General features: G+C 45.2%; 1 protein-coding gene across 1 annotated transcript; it reads left to right on the top strand.

Moving 5' to 3' along the window:
- Window positions 1-204: 204 nt before the first annotated feature.
- Window positions 205-7,851, top strand: LOC148678523 (keratin, type I cytoskeletal 18-like). Its single transcript, XM_088633732.1, has 7 exons — window positions 205-712; window positions 4,268-4,350; window positions 4,878-5,034; window positions 5,221-5,385; window positions 5,869-5,994; window positions 6,249-6,469; window positions 7,068-7,851. Exons 1-7 carry the CDS (start codon window positions 299-301, stop codon window positions 7,180-7,182), a joined length of 1,281 nt encoding a protein of 426 aa, XP_088489858.1. The 5' UTR covers window positions 205-298; the 3' UTR covers window positions 7,183-7,851.
- The last annotated feature ends 9,011 nt before the right edge of the window (window positions 7,852-16,862 follow it).

Here is a 16,862-nt window from a genome sequence, read left to right as displayed (position 1 = left end):
AGAGGCTCTTGTTTCTGGTCCTGGCTCTCCTTCACTCCCTCTCATACTCCCTTACTTACTGGCCACTTTTTTGTGTGGTTAATTTCACAATCTCCCTTCTCCCTTCAGGGCTGGATAGGAGAGCAGGAGGGAGGGAAGGGGTGGTGCTAAGCCTGCCTTGGAGGTGGAGATTTGAGTGCTGAGTATAAGGCAGGCAGCTTAGAAAGCCCCTGCTCTGTGTCCCTGTGCCTTAGCTACTCCAGGTCACTCTCCTGTGTTTCTTTCTCTCTGCCAGCCAAGACTCCCCCTCGCTCTCACCATGAGTTTCAGCTCCAGCTCCTACTCCATGCGGCCGGCCGGCTCCATCCGCACCACGCAGATGATGGTCAAGCGCTCGGTGCCCCTCAGCAGCTCCGCCAGCGTCTACGGGGGCGCCGGGGGCCGGGGGTCCCGCATCTCCCTGGGGGGCTCCTCGGGATTCGGTGGGGGGTTCCAGAGCGGGGGCTCCTTCTCCTCCTCGGTGTCGATGAGCGGCTCCGGGGTGATCACCAACGAGAAGGAGACCATGCAGCATCTGAACGACCGCCTGGCCTCCTACCTGGAGACGGTCAGGAACCTGGAGCAGGCCAACAGCAAGCTGGAGCTGCAGATCCGGGAGGCCCTGGAGAAGAGGGGGCCTGCCGCCCGCGACTACAGCAACTACGACAACATCCTGGATGACCTGCGCAAGAAGGTGGGTGGGCGCCGCGGTGTGTGGGGGGGGGGGGGAGTGGGGTGAGGATGCTGTGCGGGGTTGGAACGGAGGTGGGCTCTCAGGGTTCACACAAGCAAGGTCAGCTCTCCCTTAACCTGCTCTGACTCCTGCACTCCACACTGATCCAGGGGTTGCAATCTTAACCAACCACCACCTGATCATTTATCTTGAAATCTACCCTGTTGTGCTTTTGCACCTGAAAATAAAAGAGAATGTATCGGTGTATTAGTGCATTGTATCCCAAGAAAATCAAAGCAGAAAATCGCATGACCAAGGTTTAGCTACATAAAAAATCTGGACAGGAAGAGAACCGGTAAGTCTTCAGCCTCCCTTAAGAATAGGAAGTCTTGAATCTACAGAGAAGGTCCAAATTTGAAAGATTCACTGTCTCGTTATTTCAGGGCCAGTGTCCCCTCTGTCCTCGGTTTTTTCCTGCAAAACTTGAAACGAAAAGAGTCAGGCCACAAACAATTCTGCTTTTGTCTTCATGTGCTTTATAGATCCTTGAGCTGCAGCATGTCTAGACTCTGCAGATTGTTCAACTTTGTCAATTTTAAAAAGAACTGTTATCCTGAGAGACAGTCATGAGGTAGACAGAGCCTAGTTGGTGGTTAATTCATTGGAACAAAAAAAAGAGTGTTTTTGCACAGTTTTATCTCTGCTGTAAACTGTGAATCTGGATACAGTGAGAGAACAATAAAGCCTTTAAAAGCGGATAAAGTTTCAAAGTGCAGGAAGTGCAGGTCTGCGGTGTTTGAAAGTAAACAATGGATTTAAGTAGAGGTGATGATTAACAGTCAATACTCCCCTCCCCACAAATTATTGTGTTTTCACACTTGGGTGGGTCCAGTGCTGTAGAAGGGGGAAACTCATATTACAGTGTATTCGCACCGCAATATATTTTCAAAGACAAACATCATCAATCATTTGAATTTATACTCACAATTACTTTTCCTAAGGAAGGTTCAGGGGTTTACTTTGCAATTAGGGCTCCACAGTTGGTTGGTTCACTTGCAAATGTACAGTCTCCCAACAGACAGATCACAAGATAAAATATGTGATAATAGCACATCCACATACCTAACAGTCATTTTGAATGACATTTATGGAGATTTTTATTCACTGCCTTTCAAGATATTAAATATCTTTATTATTAAAGCTTGCGTAATCCTGCCAGACTTGAGCTCACACTTTCAGTTCATGTGCAAGTCTGTAGGACTGGGAAAAGTGAACTTAGCTTCCAGTATCTTTTTTAGAGCATTCTGGTGGGTTAATAACTAACTGGAGCAGGCTTGCGGACCACTTAAGATTCCTTTTTGGTGTTAGCCTTTGTAAGGCACTGTGTACGATACCATCTAAAATATAGCTAGTTAAAAATATAACCTAGGGATATGTAAAAGAAAATTTAGGAAGCTGGCATTTTGCTCTCTCTCTCTTTGCATATTCACTCTTGTCTTTTTTTAACCTTTGCAGTTGGTTTATGTAGAGACCGTACAGTATAACACTGGCCTTTTGGCTGGGCTGTGAAGAAAGCTCATTAATGTTTAACTTGGCAGTTTTGCCATCAGAGGCCAACTGTGAAAGAAGGGGCCAGCGGTCAGCAGAAAGGAGCTCACTTTACCTGCCTGCAGCCCACAGGGAGCCTCTGGGAGCTCAAGCTGTAGTATTGGTCTCATCTGACTGGCTTGAATCTGGCCCTGTTGGGTACATGTTAAAGTGTGACACATCTTCCACCTGACTCTGTACCTCACACCTGTGGCCTCTCTCTCCTGTAGATGTACAGAGCCTTGTAGTAGTGTCCATCCCAGCTCCGACAATAACTGGGAAGGCTGGATTTCATAAAAACAATACACAGGCGCAGAATCCCTCATGTAATTTGAGCAATGCATTCCATGAGCTGGGACCAGGAAGCTCAGTGACTAAAAAAGACCTGGCTCACTGCAATCGAGGCACACCTTAGACCAATATCAGTGACCTGTGAACCACAATCCAAACAAACAGTCCTTCTCCAGGACTGGGAGCCCTGTTAAAATCTTAAATGGAGGATGACTTGGCTCACTGAGACTCACTCCTTTTGTCTCAGATCTGTCTCTGTTACATACAAACTACCACACAAATGTACTGACAGCACAAGTTAACACACATATCGCCAACACTAACCTACTACTGCTCAGATCTTGTTGGCTTCGCCCATGAAGTATACATAGTGTCACTCTTCTGCTCTAGCATTCAGTGATTCATATAAGATTTACTGAAGTCCGGGAGCATGGAGTCCTGGATTGTCCATAGGGAATTGCATTCACTAAAAGGAGTTTGATTTTTAAAAATCATAAGACTAAGTAAACTATTCAGTTCAGCTGTTTACAACCCAGAATATTCCATCACACTGCATGACTTCACTGCAGGGCCATGTTATATGTGCAGTGATGCTGAAGAAGACAAGCGTTCAAACCTTCTCAGCTACTGTATATTGAGTCTTTGAGCAAGCGCCAGGGACTGACGTCCACTGAGGGGGAAAAATGCCAGCAGTATCTCGGAGGAATGCTTTAGATTTTTTTTTTGACTAAACTTGGTAGTTGTGAATTCTGCTGTTGCTGGGGAGCGTTCAGTCAAGTAACTCGAAAGAATGCTTTGAAAACGCAGTATTTTGGCCAGGACACTGTTCCCCTTATCACACCCCAAATGCAAAACAAATGTCTCTGTGAATCTCTGCAGGATTCAAATGAGCGGGTGTGCAGTTTGGTATCATCAGTCACACCAAGCCATGTTGAGAGCTGCTGCACTGTAGCCATATAAGCATACAGTCTATACAATTGTGTAAAATAGCATACAGGTGCACACAGGAGCACACAGAGCTGGAATATTTTTTTCCAGGTTTTAATGCTGTAGCCCGAGATCGTGGATGTTCACTATAGTATGAGTCAATTAACTTACTCTGGAGGTGGAGATGAGATGACTTTTCAAAAGAAAATTTGATGTGACTGAGAAAATTCCTCAAGTGTGCCAATACTTTAATCCAATCTCTACAAAGTCAGGTGTATTGTGACCTATTGCTTATGGAATTGTGTTTCATTGTGCGGGACATTTCTTTCCTTATCTCTTATCTGAAGTTTTGCTTTTGTTCTGCATGAATCAACTTTTCACATGCTTTGACTACATAGGCATTTATTTCGGCTCCTGATTGCCTTGCCTGCTCAGAACTAAGAGAGGTTTTCTTACAAAGAAACAATAATTAAAAAATAAAAGGCCTTTTCTGCCATTTTCTCTCAGCTTTTACACTTGCAAACACAAGAACAGCTGGCAAACGAGAGGAGGTTCAGATACCAGTTAATTGATCCAAGCATCTCATTCAGCTGTTTGTGTGGCTATTATTGTGTGGCTTCAATAATATAGCCGGGTAGCTTGTTCCACACTCCTACCACCCTTTGGGTAAAGTCATACTTCCTGTTCTTGGTTTTAATTGCACTTCCACGTGTACTCTGAGATTAGGTATAAATATCTCAAAGTAACCTTCCTCTTCCTCTTTCCCGTCAGGTGTTTGACATGACTGTGGACAATGCCCGTCTCGTGCTCCAGATTGACAATGCCCGGCTGGCTGCTGACGACTTCAGAGTCAAGTACGTTCTTCTGTCCTCTTTACTGATGCCTAGCAAAGAGGAGGGAGGGTAACTAAGAGAAAGGGAATGTTCAAGATCATGCAAAATGTGGCATAAAACCAACATGCATAAAATATTACTACACTGTTCAGAGCATGCAAAAACAAAAAAACTGCTTTGTTTAGTCTTCTCTCTCCAACACCACACCATGAACAGATGTAAACAACACAACTACAAAACACAACTACAGCTGGACACTTGGTCTTGTACATCACATACTGTAGGGCCTGATGGAGTCACTTTTATATTTCAGTGCTTGGTAGTTTAAAGTGGCCCTAGCATCCTTTGAAATGAAAGGCAGAATAAAAAAGCAAATAATTCATTCTGTCCAAAAAGACATCGGTTTTTATTTATTTTTTAGATGTAAGGAGTTCAGTGGGATTAGCAGAAGATGTCCTGAGGACTCAAGTCAAGGCACTCTGGTTTAGGAGATTCAGCTTGTGCCCCCTGTATGTTACTGACCTGGCTGTGTGTGTGTGCACCTGCAGGTTCGAATCAGAGCTGGCCATCCGTCAGTCAGTAGAGGCCGACATCGCCGGACTGAGGAAGGTCATCGATGACACTAACATCGGCCGCATGAACCTGGAGAGTGAGATCGAGGCCCTGAAGGAGGAGCTTGTCCACCTCAAGAAGAACCATGACAACGTAAGGCGACACCAGCTGAGAGGGACCATATCAGCAGCGACGAGTGTTGGCAATAGCTGTTTCTAGTCTTGTCTAGTCTGTTGTTCGTTATTATGGATGCTCAGACTGTTCATAGATCTATTTCTAGGGAAAGATTTCTGCCTGAATGACTGTGGTCTGCCTCTGACCCTTGCCTTCCCTTTGCAGGATGTGCTGGAGTTGCGCAACCAGGTCGCCCAGTCTGGGGTGCAGGTGGATGTGGACGCTCCCAAGGGGCAGGACCTGGCGCAGATCATGGCCGAGATGAGGGCCAAGTACGAGAAGATGGCACAGAAGAACCAGGAGGAGCTCAAGGCGTGGCACGAAACTCAGGTACCAAGGGTCTCTTTTTCTCAGATCACTTTGTAATTTCTCATACCTGGGCGGAGGCAAGAGTACCTGGCTCACACACCTCCATCCTCTTTCCCTTCAGTCCAATTATAAGACATTCGTATAGTATAATTGTCCTTTTATTTGGAGCCTGGGATAATGGCTGGAGGCCTGTCATGTCTGTCTGAAGCTTACAGACTCAAAAGTCCTCATCAGACAGTTCGTGAGGAGAACTGCTTCCTAGTTATTCTCATCCAGTTCATTTGAATTCTTGTTTTAGTTTTGTACTGATTAAAGTCCCATTTGTAACTTCACTTACAGAGCTTTGAGGTGGACCTCAGCATTAACAGACACTCTACACAAACATGCAAACTGTCTTCTGTCCTGCATAGATGAGCCCGAATCTTGGATTCCATCACAAAATTCAAATCCAGCCACTGTCCTTGCGTCTGATGCCCTAGGGGTGTGTCTCTTTCCCGCTCCCAGATCACAGAAGTGCAGGTGCAGATGAGCCAGAACACAGAGGCCCTGCAGGGCGCCCGCACAGAGGTCACCGAGCTGCGCAGACAGTACCAGGCCCTGGAGATCGAGCTGGAGTCTCAGAGAAGCCTGGTAAGGACTTCCCTCCTGCCACCCTTGATGGAGGCATCAGTAATCGCATGTGCAACGTGAAGCCTCCATGTTCGCCAACCTGCAGAGGGCTCACGTCTCCGGGGGTCATGGTCTTCATCAGCTCTTCAGGCTGATCTGACAAGGACAAGTTCATCTTGACAAGTTTAGCCAGAGCTCGCTTTCCTGCAGGTTTGAATAGCAGTTAAAACTTGACACGACGTGCTCATGTGCTCTGTTGCCTCCGGTCTCTGCAGAAGGCTTCCCTGGAGGGGACACTCCGCGACACCGAGCTGCGCTACAACATGGAGATGGAGAAGTACAACACCATCATCATGCAGCTGGAGGGGGAGCTGGGCCAGCTGCGCAATAACATTCAGCAGCAGGCACAGGAGTACGAGGCCCTGCTCAACATCAAGATGAAGCTGGAGGCCGAGATCGCCACCTACAGGCGCCTGCTGGACGGCGGAGACTTCAGGTAAGGGAGCCGCACTCGCCTCTCCTGATCAGAGGTCTGGAACTCGTCTCTCATTGGTCAGTAGGAGCTGTCCAACAAGGGGTGTTTCGCCTGGTTATTTTGAGCGCTTTACACTTATGCTTTCACATTGTTTAATCACGATTTCTCTGAGGCACTTCTGCTCTGCGCATTGGGGATGCCATTATTAGCAGAAAACAAGAATCCTGACGTGGTGTGGTTGTACCACACAGCGCTTCTGTAAAACTGGTGCAGAGGATGGTGTGATCATGGCCTAGTGCTGTAAGGCAGAGTGAAAATCGTGGTAAAACCCAAGATAGACTTGTAGAGAAGGAAAAGGAAAACCATGGTAAAGGTGTGGAACCAATCACATTTGTACAAGTAAAATAACCAGCACCATCGCCACCAGTGAAAAGCGAATTTTGGGTTTTTAAAACGGCACAGGTCAGAAAGTGAATCGGGCAAAAGACTGACCATATTCATAACACCTGGTTATGCGGGACAGCAGCCAAGTGCTCGGGCCGTGCGTCGCTCGGATGCATGATCTTTGGATGTTGCCCATCCCGTAATAACTGTCCCGTGCTCGTCTTCCTCTGTGCAGGCTCCAGGACGCACTCGAAGACCAAAAGACCATCAAAACCAAAGTGACCGTGACGCAGATGGTGGATGGGAAGGTGGTGTCGCAGAGCTCCGACACCAAGGAGATCAAGTCATGAGCCCCCAGACCATGTCCCCCCCATCCCTGTAGCACAGTGGTCGGCATCCCTGATCCCAGAGAGCCACACTTCTGCAGAATTGATTGTGCTGATCAAGTGATCGATCAGTAAGCAGAGATTTACTAGAGAATACTAGCTCTTAGTATACAAGTCTAGATAATGGAACAAGTCACAGGTTTATTCCATGTTGAAAAAAAGAAGAAAGAGAATGCAACGTTTCAGCTGTGGAGCCTTCTTCAGGTGTGGACCTGGTGTTGGCACCTGAAGAAGGCTCCACAGCCGAAATGTTGTGTTCTCTTCTTTTTTTCAGCATGGAATAAACCTATTACTTGTTCCTTTGTAGCCTACGCATGCTGACGCAGCTACCCACCTGAACTACTAAAGTCTAGATAATGTCTCAGTGAAGCCATTTTGAGCTCGGCAGTAAAAACACAGAAGACAATGTGGTTCTCTTGGACCAGGGTTAATTAATGCCTCTCCACTAGCCCGTGTCGTACCCTCATCTCCTGAAACAAGAACCCTCTTTCTTGTGCCCCACTGGGAACCCTCCTTTCCCCACCCCACACCCTCTATCCCCCTCCCCTCTGTCCCACTAATCCTCGGGAGAGGAAGAAGAAGGTGCTGTTCACTTGCTGTATGGATTCCCAATAAACCTCTTTTCTCTATAAAGTCTGGCTCCTGTGTTTTCTGCTGCGCTGGTCCTTGTGATGTATAGTTTGAACTGTGGTTCTCCTGCACAGCTCGTGCAGAAGCATGGAGAGCTGGGGGGGCACCGGAATGTTTCCGAGCTCCGCCCCCCTGCTAGCAAGGCTGTGGAGTGATACGGCCGCAAGGGGGGACCCCACGCCCCACTTTGGGGCCCATGTTTCCGCTGCTCTGTTGTGCTGCAATTCAGTCAGAATGTAGGAAATCAAAAGTGAAGTGAATAAGGTAAACAAACATCATGGCCAAAGTAGATGCTCCTGTTGATTTATACTGATTGTGTCATTAATGCAAGTGATGCTTTTCTTATTTACTTTGAGGTTTACTATCAAGTCTATAGGATAGGTTTGTCTCCTAGAGGGAAAGATTTGTAAAAGTGCACAGCGGGGCCAAGAGTGACTTACAGGATGCTTAAAGAGTGTGGGGTGGTTAAGCAGGCTGTTCTCATCCCAGCATCAATTTCTGTAAGACAGACAGGTTTTGAGCTGTGATGCTCTTGATGATTTGTCCTATCATGCCAAAAACTTATGAGATCATTTATTAGCACTGGGACACTTGGACTGGGGAAGGACTTATGAGGGATTTCTGTGTTTTTTTTACCATGCCCACACCATTCTGGGATATGTCATCCAGTAATTTTTAATGTTTTACCTCATTGACCCAATACATGGGATAAACGCCTGTTGTCAGATCCCAGTGGGTCTCGCATTTAATTTTACAAGATGACAAGTCTGAAGAAGAATTGCAGTGAGGTAATATCAAAAGGATATGTTTGCCAAATATCCCTTGCTCGATATGTATGAAGATGGATTACAACGGCTCAAGAGCACCAAGTCCCATGAAAGGCAACAGCTTCTTATTAACTGGTGCCTATTGAGCTCAAAAGGTCTCAGAAGGCCAGTTCTTAACTAGCTTTAAAACCACCAAACCAAATAAGGAGACCAGTTTCTCAGCTAAGCTCCTTTTAGTCAGATAGCATGGAGTGTTCCCTCTAAGTACTGAACAAGTAAACTCTTAAGAACATCTTATCATAATTCATTTTCTGTCACAGCTTGTGCAGTGCATGATGATATGTGTTGGTTCTAAATTAATGGAGTCTGTAACGAACGTTCAGGAGGGATGACAACAATCAAGTTCAATCAGACACAGGCTGTCAGTAATTAGCAATCATCCTGACATCATTTCTTCTCCTAAACACTATAAATACCATACGTGATCCCCATCGCTCCCACACCCCACCACCACCTCTGCAGCTGCACCTTGGTCACCCCTCTCTCTGCATGAGACCTGTGGCCAGGAGGTTAGAAACTTCTCCAAAATGTCCAAATTGCTAGGAAATTCTTTCAGCAGGATAGTTGAGATCAGAATATAGTTCTTGATTTTCTTCTCCTTCTTGTTTGTTTTAACTTTATTCTTGTGGCCCTTTTTCTGAGTTTCACCACCCATTCTCCTTTTTTTTCTAGAGTGCTTGTATACTCTGTCCCATTGCACCATAAAAGCCACTATATCAAATAAAAGTTAATTGATTATAATAATAATAATAATAAACTTTATTTTATATAGCGCCTTTAAAGGTGGCTTCTCAAAGCGCTTTACAGGATGACAATAACAATAAATAAGAAGACTACAACAATAAATAAGAAAATTTCACAAGACAGGACACAATTATGATTACAACAATACAACAATAACAATAGAGGAGACCGTGGAAGATGGTATTAAGAAGAGCAGAGGGGTGAAGAATGGAACCAGTTAAGTAAAGGCTTTTCTGAAAAGGAGGGTTTTGAGTCTGGATTTGAAGGAGTTTAGAGAAGGTGACTCTCTAATATCCTTGGGCAAAGAGTTCCAGAGCTTGGGGGCATAGCAGGAGAAGGCCCTGTCGCCCATACAATGTAGACGGGCTTGGGGGACAGTAAGGAGGGCAGAATTTGAAGAGCGGAGGTTGCGAGGTGGGGAGTAGGGCGATAAAAGTTCAGACAGGTATTGAGGTGCCAGGCCATGTAAAGCCTTGTAGGTGAGCATGAGGATTTTAAAGTCTACGCGGAATTTGACCGGAAGCCAGTGCAAGGACTCCAGGATAGGAGTAATGTGAACACTTGCACTAGACCTGGTCAGGATTCTGGCTGCTGAATTTTGGACATACTGCAGCTTGTTCAGAGTAGATTTAGATACCCCAGGGAGCAGAGCATTGCAGTAGTCAATTCGAGAGAATACAAATATGTTGATTAGCTTTTCAGCCACAGTTAATGATAGCATAGGGCGTAGTCTTGCGATATTTCTAAGGTGAAAAAAAGATGTTTTGACAGTATGCTGTACATGTGGGTCGAATGTTAAGCCAGAATCGAATATAACCCCAAGGTTTTTCAATTTTGATTGGAGCTCAAGTACAGAGCCATCTACAGACAGGGTTACAGGACTGGCTTTACGAAGTTGATGGGGGGTACCAATAAGCATGACTTCAGTCTTGTCACAGTTAAGATGAAGGAAGTTTTGAGTCATCCAAATTTTTATGTCAGAGATGCAATTAGATAGAATAGAGACAGCCACATCAGTGTCGGGTTTGGTATGGATGTATATTTGAGTATCGTCAGCGTAAAAATGAAAGCTGAGGCCATGTGATCTTAAAAGCTGACCAAGTGGGAACATGTAAATGCTGAAGAGCAAGGGGCCCAGTATTGAGCCCTGAGGGACACCAGACTTGACAAGACCAATTTCAGACCTGTACCCATTGAGAGAGACAAAGTGACAGCGATCGGTGAGGTAAGACTTAAACCATTTGAGGGCAGTGTCAGAGACTCCAAACACAGTCTCGAGACGAGAAAGCAAGATGTTATGGTCAACAGTGTCAAAGGCAGCACTGAGATCAAGAAGGATGAGTATGGAAAGAGAACCAGAATCAGAAGCTATTAGGAGATCGTTGGTGACTTTGACTAGGGCGGTTTCTGTGCTGTGAAGTTGACGGAAGCCAGATTGGAGGGGTTCGAAAAGGTTGTTTGTCATGAGGTGGTTATGTAACTGAAGTGTGACAGCACGTTCTAGAATTTTAGAGAGAAAGGGTAAGTTGGAGATGGGGCGAAAGTTGTTAAGATTGTCGAGAGCCATGTTAGGCTTCTTTGGCACTGGGGTAATAGCAGCAGTTTTGAGGACCGTTGGTACAATGCCGGTGCTCAAGGATTCATGTATTATACTGAGGACAATGGGACAGAGAGAAGAGAAACAGGACTGGAATAAAGTGGTGGGAATGGGATCTAAAATAGATGTGGTGGGTTTCATGCGCGTAACTAGTTTGTTTAGGGATGCTGAGTCAAGAAGAGAGAAGCTGGAGAGACGGGAACCAGAGAAGTTGGATGAGGATGGAGGAGGTGTGGAAATTATATCCGTAGTGGAGAGAATGTGATGCCGGATGTTGTCAATCTTAGAACTAAAGAAATCTAAGAATGTGTTGCAAAGTTGTGATGAGGCAGGTAATGTGGTGGGGCAGTTTGGCTTGAGCAGTCTGTTGATGGTGGAGAAAAGATGTCTGGGATTGTTTTGGTGATTTTCAATGATGTGAGAGAAGTAGGTGGATCTAGCAGACTCTATAGTAACCTTATAATCAGATAAGTAATCTCTCCAGGCCTGATAATGTACATTTAGGCCGGAAAGACGCCACCTACGCTCAAGTTTGCGAGAGGCTGCCTTCATGAAACGCAGATGGTCATTGTACCAGGGGGCAGGGCGAGAGAAGGAGATGGTTCGAGTTTTTAAAGGAGCAAAGGTGTCGAGGGTAGATAAAAGAGCATTGTCAAGTAACCTGGGTGATTCAATCTATAATGATAGGGCTCATTCATTCCTGACCTAAAGTGTTCTTTTAAAGGGTGAAGTGACATTTCAGCAGGGGTGGGAGTCTGGTTTGTGGTCTGAAGCAAAATCATTTGAAACCTGCAATTTCTAAATGATCTAAAGTATACTGTAGATTAAACACGATGAATCCCATCTTTTCTCTCTCTGCTTCATATCCACGTGTTTTCATTTACCTTTCTCAATCTAGACGAGAAGAGTCTACCTCTCCTGCACTGGAATTAATCTGAAGATGACTCAACGCCCAGCTGTTGTGCATTAGGTACCATGAAAGTACATGTTTTTCTACATCAGAGTCTCCCTAACACCGGATAGCAGGCATTCTTCAGGCAGGTGGTGCAGGACTTTAAAAGAGATCATGGCAGATCCAGATTCAGTACAGCCAGACCTCAAAGGTTGCAGTATTTAAGTGTGTGTGCCAGCACTCCTGTTGTGTCGATCTATATCTGCAAATGTGGGTAAAATAACCATTCCATAGTGTTAGGGTTGACAGGCTTGGTGTTTTCATTCCATTAACAAAGTACTGTTTTTTGAAAGGGTTTCTATTTACATGGCATGGTAATTTATGGATCCTGATCTTAAAATAATGTGTCGCATGCTGCTGGGGACATGCTGAGAGTTATCATTTCCCCCGACATATCCCACAGTGGGGTCAACTGGGTCATTTGTCTTTGTTGCCACCAAGATGATTTCATTTCATTTACTGTTTGACAGCTGGTTTTTCCTCTGTTCCACTACTATATCGATCCCATCACAGCTGGACATGACTCGCCTAACCCCAGCTCAGCTCAGCTTGTCTCAGCACAGCTCAGTCCTACCTACCTTAGCATAGAACAGTATAGCACAGCAAGGCTTCCCTTAACTTGCAATCCTGTCTCTCATGCAGAATGCACTCAGCGTTAGACTCTGTTCCCATGTGGAGGAGCAGCAACTGTGAATGTGGGGAAATTTATGTAGACTGCCATGGTTCTAGAAATTGTTTTATCTTTCAGCCATTTGATCCTATACTGTACACTGTTTGGAATCACTGGTGTGCTGGTAAAATATCTTTAACACTTTGTCGCCACTGGATAAAGAGTCAATTTCTGCCTGGTATGATGTCCTCTTAAACATTTTGTAATATCTCTAGAAGTTAATATAATAGAAGCTTGGTTTATGGTTTAAAATAAAGCTAAACATTTGATCAGTACAGTAATGGCTTCTGTTAGAAAGAGATTGCTTGATCTTTAATGGGTATGAGGCAGGGAATACTAGCATTTACAACAGCAATAGTGATCTTCATAACCTCTTCGAGTGAGAGTTATGTGGAGTGCCAGACCTGTCCTTGTTTCAGCTGGTTGTCAGCCTGCAGTGGAGAGGCGAATGGCGTGGGCAGTGCGGACCCCTTTCTCAGACATGTCTGTCCCACCTGCATGTTTAGCCCCAGGGAGCTGTCGGGTTAAAGGTGGAGCTGGTGGTGTTTCTGGTTCTCCAGGGGCACAGGCGGGACCTCTGATGTCTCTCTCCTGACCTCTGGCCAGGGCCAGGACAGATGCTGCAGGAATTCCTCTCACTGACACCTGGCTTTCATCTTCACCAGAGAGCTGTGGAGAAACCTTCACACAGGCACCGCTGAGATCATAAAACAATTACCCTCACACCTCTTCTGAGAAAGAAACAATAAATGCTGAGCTGTAAAATGTCATGTGAACATTATCTGAAGTAACTGAAGGCATTGTAACCCGTCCATGCCTTCATTTTTTGTATCTATCCTGTTTTTGATCAGTTAAGTGTGACTTAAGAACTCCTTAAATGTGACTCTAAAGTGTGACTTAAGAATTTTTGCAGCTAGCTTTTCAAATAGGCCCTGCCAAATAGGCCATGATATATGTTTCTTACATAATGTTACAGTTCAAGTTAATACCTAACATGATATTTTCAGTTTAAGCAATATGCAAATATTTATTGAGCAATGCTTATTCATTGCTAGGGGTAGACAATAGCTAACATCCACAATGAAGGTGATTGATGATGTTGATATTGATGCAGGTTTAAAGAATGAGTCAGAACTTTGCATAAAAACTATTTTAATTTGCAGTAAAACAAATTAAAGAAGGAGAAATTAGGTATTTAGCTGTATAGGATCTCTTGGCGTCAGTGCTTTGCAGTGAGGTCGTGTTTCAATGCATGCAGAATGAGAGAGACGTCCCATATGAGAAAAACTTGTCTGAGTGGACCAATTTCTTTTTCCTTTTTCTAAAACAAAGTATAACCCCAAGATTTTTTGTGAGTTACATAGCCAATGATTTTGATATCTTTGATATCAAGAATGAAGGCACACAGATGGACTCCCCTGACCTGCCCAACCCAGAGCTTGACTCAAAGTTCAGCTCCGACTGGAGCAGCGGTGCGAACTGTGCTGACATCATCACCACCTTGCAGGTCCGTGGGTAATGTCTGGAGTGTCCGTTACTCTGGGAGACAAGAGAACCTTGGGTAACTAATCCCTGGATGACTGTTCACCCCCACTTGGGGAATCCCACTCACCCACATGGCAGCACCTGGGGAGTTTTTTTTTTTTAATGTTTCTTTATTAGCCCTGTACAATTTCTTAAATTAGGAATTCGTCTTTTCGCATACCCCAGCTTTTCTCCAGGGAGACACAGACACAGACACACAGACAGGGAGAGAAGCTTGGGGTCAGAGCGCAGGGTCTGCCATTGTACGGCGCCCCTGGAGCAGCTGGGGTGAAGGGCCTTGCTCAGGGGCCCAACGGAGTAGGATTCCTCTGCCGGCCGCGGGATTTGAACCGGCAACCTTCCAGTCACAGGTGCAGATCCTTAGCCACAGAGCCACCGCTCTGCCCTTACCTACTGTTTCTTACCTACTCTATACCTTTGGGGGCGGTGCAGTGGCTCTGTGGCTGAGGATCTGCGCCTGTGGCTGGAAGGTCGCCGGTTTGTATCCTGCAGCCGGCAGAGGGATCCTACTCCGTTGGGCCCCTGAGCAAGGCCCTTAAGCCAAACTGCTCCAGGGGTGCCGTAAAAATGGCTGACCCTGCGCTCTGACCCCAAGCTTCTCTCCCTGTCCGTGTGTTTCATGGAGAGCAAGTTTGGGTATGTGAAAAGACCCCCCACCCCCCTCAGTCCTCAAGTTTTCATGGGAGGGATGACGCCCCCTCTCCGTGAAATCAATTTTTCAAAGTTGGGATGTCTGTGTATAGGAGGCACAATCTGTTAAAACAACCAAAGCGTCTTTTCCACCTGAAGTCAGCTTCCATTCCGTGCCCTCTGACCTTGTGAGAAGACAGGCTGATGATTGTATAAACATTTTGTGTCCCGTTCCACCGTGTTAAAGTGCCAGACAAATCCTGCCCTTGCAGGAGTGTCCAGTGTGACTCCAGCACTTGAGTTCATGGCTCTTACACTCCCTTCATCACTTGTCTTGGTTACATTGTGAGCAGTGCAGATTTCAACACAATCAACACTGGAGAAGCTGGTAGTGGCAGCAGCTACAAACAGAACCAGGATGAGGAAATTAGGGACAGCATGAATCTTGATCAGCCCTTATTGATTCTTAAGCCTAAATAATGCTCAGTACAAACTAACATGTCCTGACTTTGGGTGTTTGCGTAACCCCAGTGCATCTGAGAAGCAGCTGCAGCTGGAAGGATTTCCACTGTTGCCTTCTGTCACAAAGCCTTGACTTCTGCAGCGACCACAACAAAGAGAACTCTCTAGAATCCAAGAGCACAATCGGGTGCTGTTTAAAGAACTGTAGTTCTCATACCTACAGACTGCCGTCTGCATTTCACTTTCATATTTGACCTGCATTGTACTCCAAATTATTGTGCTCTTCCCTTCAAAGTACACTCACTGCTGTACATTCTGAAATTATTGCACCTGTCTGGCTTTGAAATGCTTTACTACTTGTTCTTACTGCGGCTCTTGGAAGTCACCTGGATGAAAGGTGGTGGCTAATCTGGTTTCCCCTTAAACTGTGGGTCCTCTTTGGTTGAGCATTTGGACACAGTGGCAAACAGAACACAGGTACTGCAGGGTGTGGCAGTGCTGGAAGATTGGAATTGTGATTGCCTTCGCTAGTTGTGCAATAAGGGCGGTGAGAGAAGCCGATGTTGTCACATTCCATAGCATTGCTAGCATTTCTTTCAGCTCTTCCTTAAATTGTTTGGTTGATCCTGAGTGTCAGTTCAGTAATTATGTAAGCGAAGTTCCACATGGAATGTCAGCACTATATTTGGAAACCAGTAAACATGGATTGAACAAATCTGCGACTACTGCATCAAAGACTATAAGGCAAGCTAAAGTCTTTCTTGTTCAAAAGGCATAGCAAAACGAGCAATTAAATAAAATAGAAGAGCTGAATCTCATGGGCACAAACTGAAAGCAAGCTGAGTGAGGGTGTAAGATTTCTCAGGTGTACCCAAAACAAGATACCTCTCTGTCAGCAAAATTCCAGCCTGCCTTAATGGACCGCGATGACAGTACGATAAGCAGAAAATTGACATTGATAGCTCCAGCACTTTGCATTTCAGCAGATTTTAGAGTTCAGCCATTTCATACCAGCAAGGTTTTGTAGATCAGATACAAACCAATACCTGCAGTCTTTGGGTTCAAAGTTCTTACAATAGTGTGATAGTTGAATTCATGTATTTTTGTCCTGGGAGATTTGCTAAGGTAGAAAGCATGCTATGTTGCTATTATTGCTGTTATTGTGACTAGAGCAGTGACCAGGACATTTGGAGTTATTGATTAGTTGCCAGGAAATATCTGTTTGCCCCTCTTTGCAAGTGCTGTCTTTTATCATGGTGATTGCAGTGAAGCTTCCTAGACTGTCCAGCCTATTGCATTGATTTAGACACAGGTGATGGCTGGGGTAGCATTTAGTCTGCATGTCTTAACAAATCTGACGCTTCTCAAAGCTAATTGATGAGTGGAAATGTCAAAGCAGTGATGAACAATCCATTTGTGTTTCAGTTCAGTGTGTTCAGCCTGACTGTGTGTATATCAGTTTCATAAGGGCGAAACTGTTTGCCAAGTTTGCCAAGCACTCAAAACATTTTTTGGTTATCAATTTGTTTTGTAGACTGACAGTGCACAATGAATATTTTTAACCCATAGTGTATTCCATAACTGCAA

The sequence above is a fragment of the Lepisosteus platostomus genome, chromosome 1 (genome assembly GCF_059453375.1).
Source record: "Lepisosteus platostomus isolate fLepPlt1 chromosome 1, fLepPlt1.hap1, whole genome shotgun sequence".
NCBI lineage: Eukaryota > Metazoa > Chordata > Actinopteri > Semionotiformes > Lepisosteidae > Lepisosteus > Lepisosteus platostomus.
This window is presented reverse-complemented; position numbering and strand designations above follow the sequence as displayed.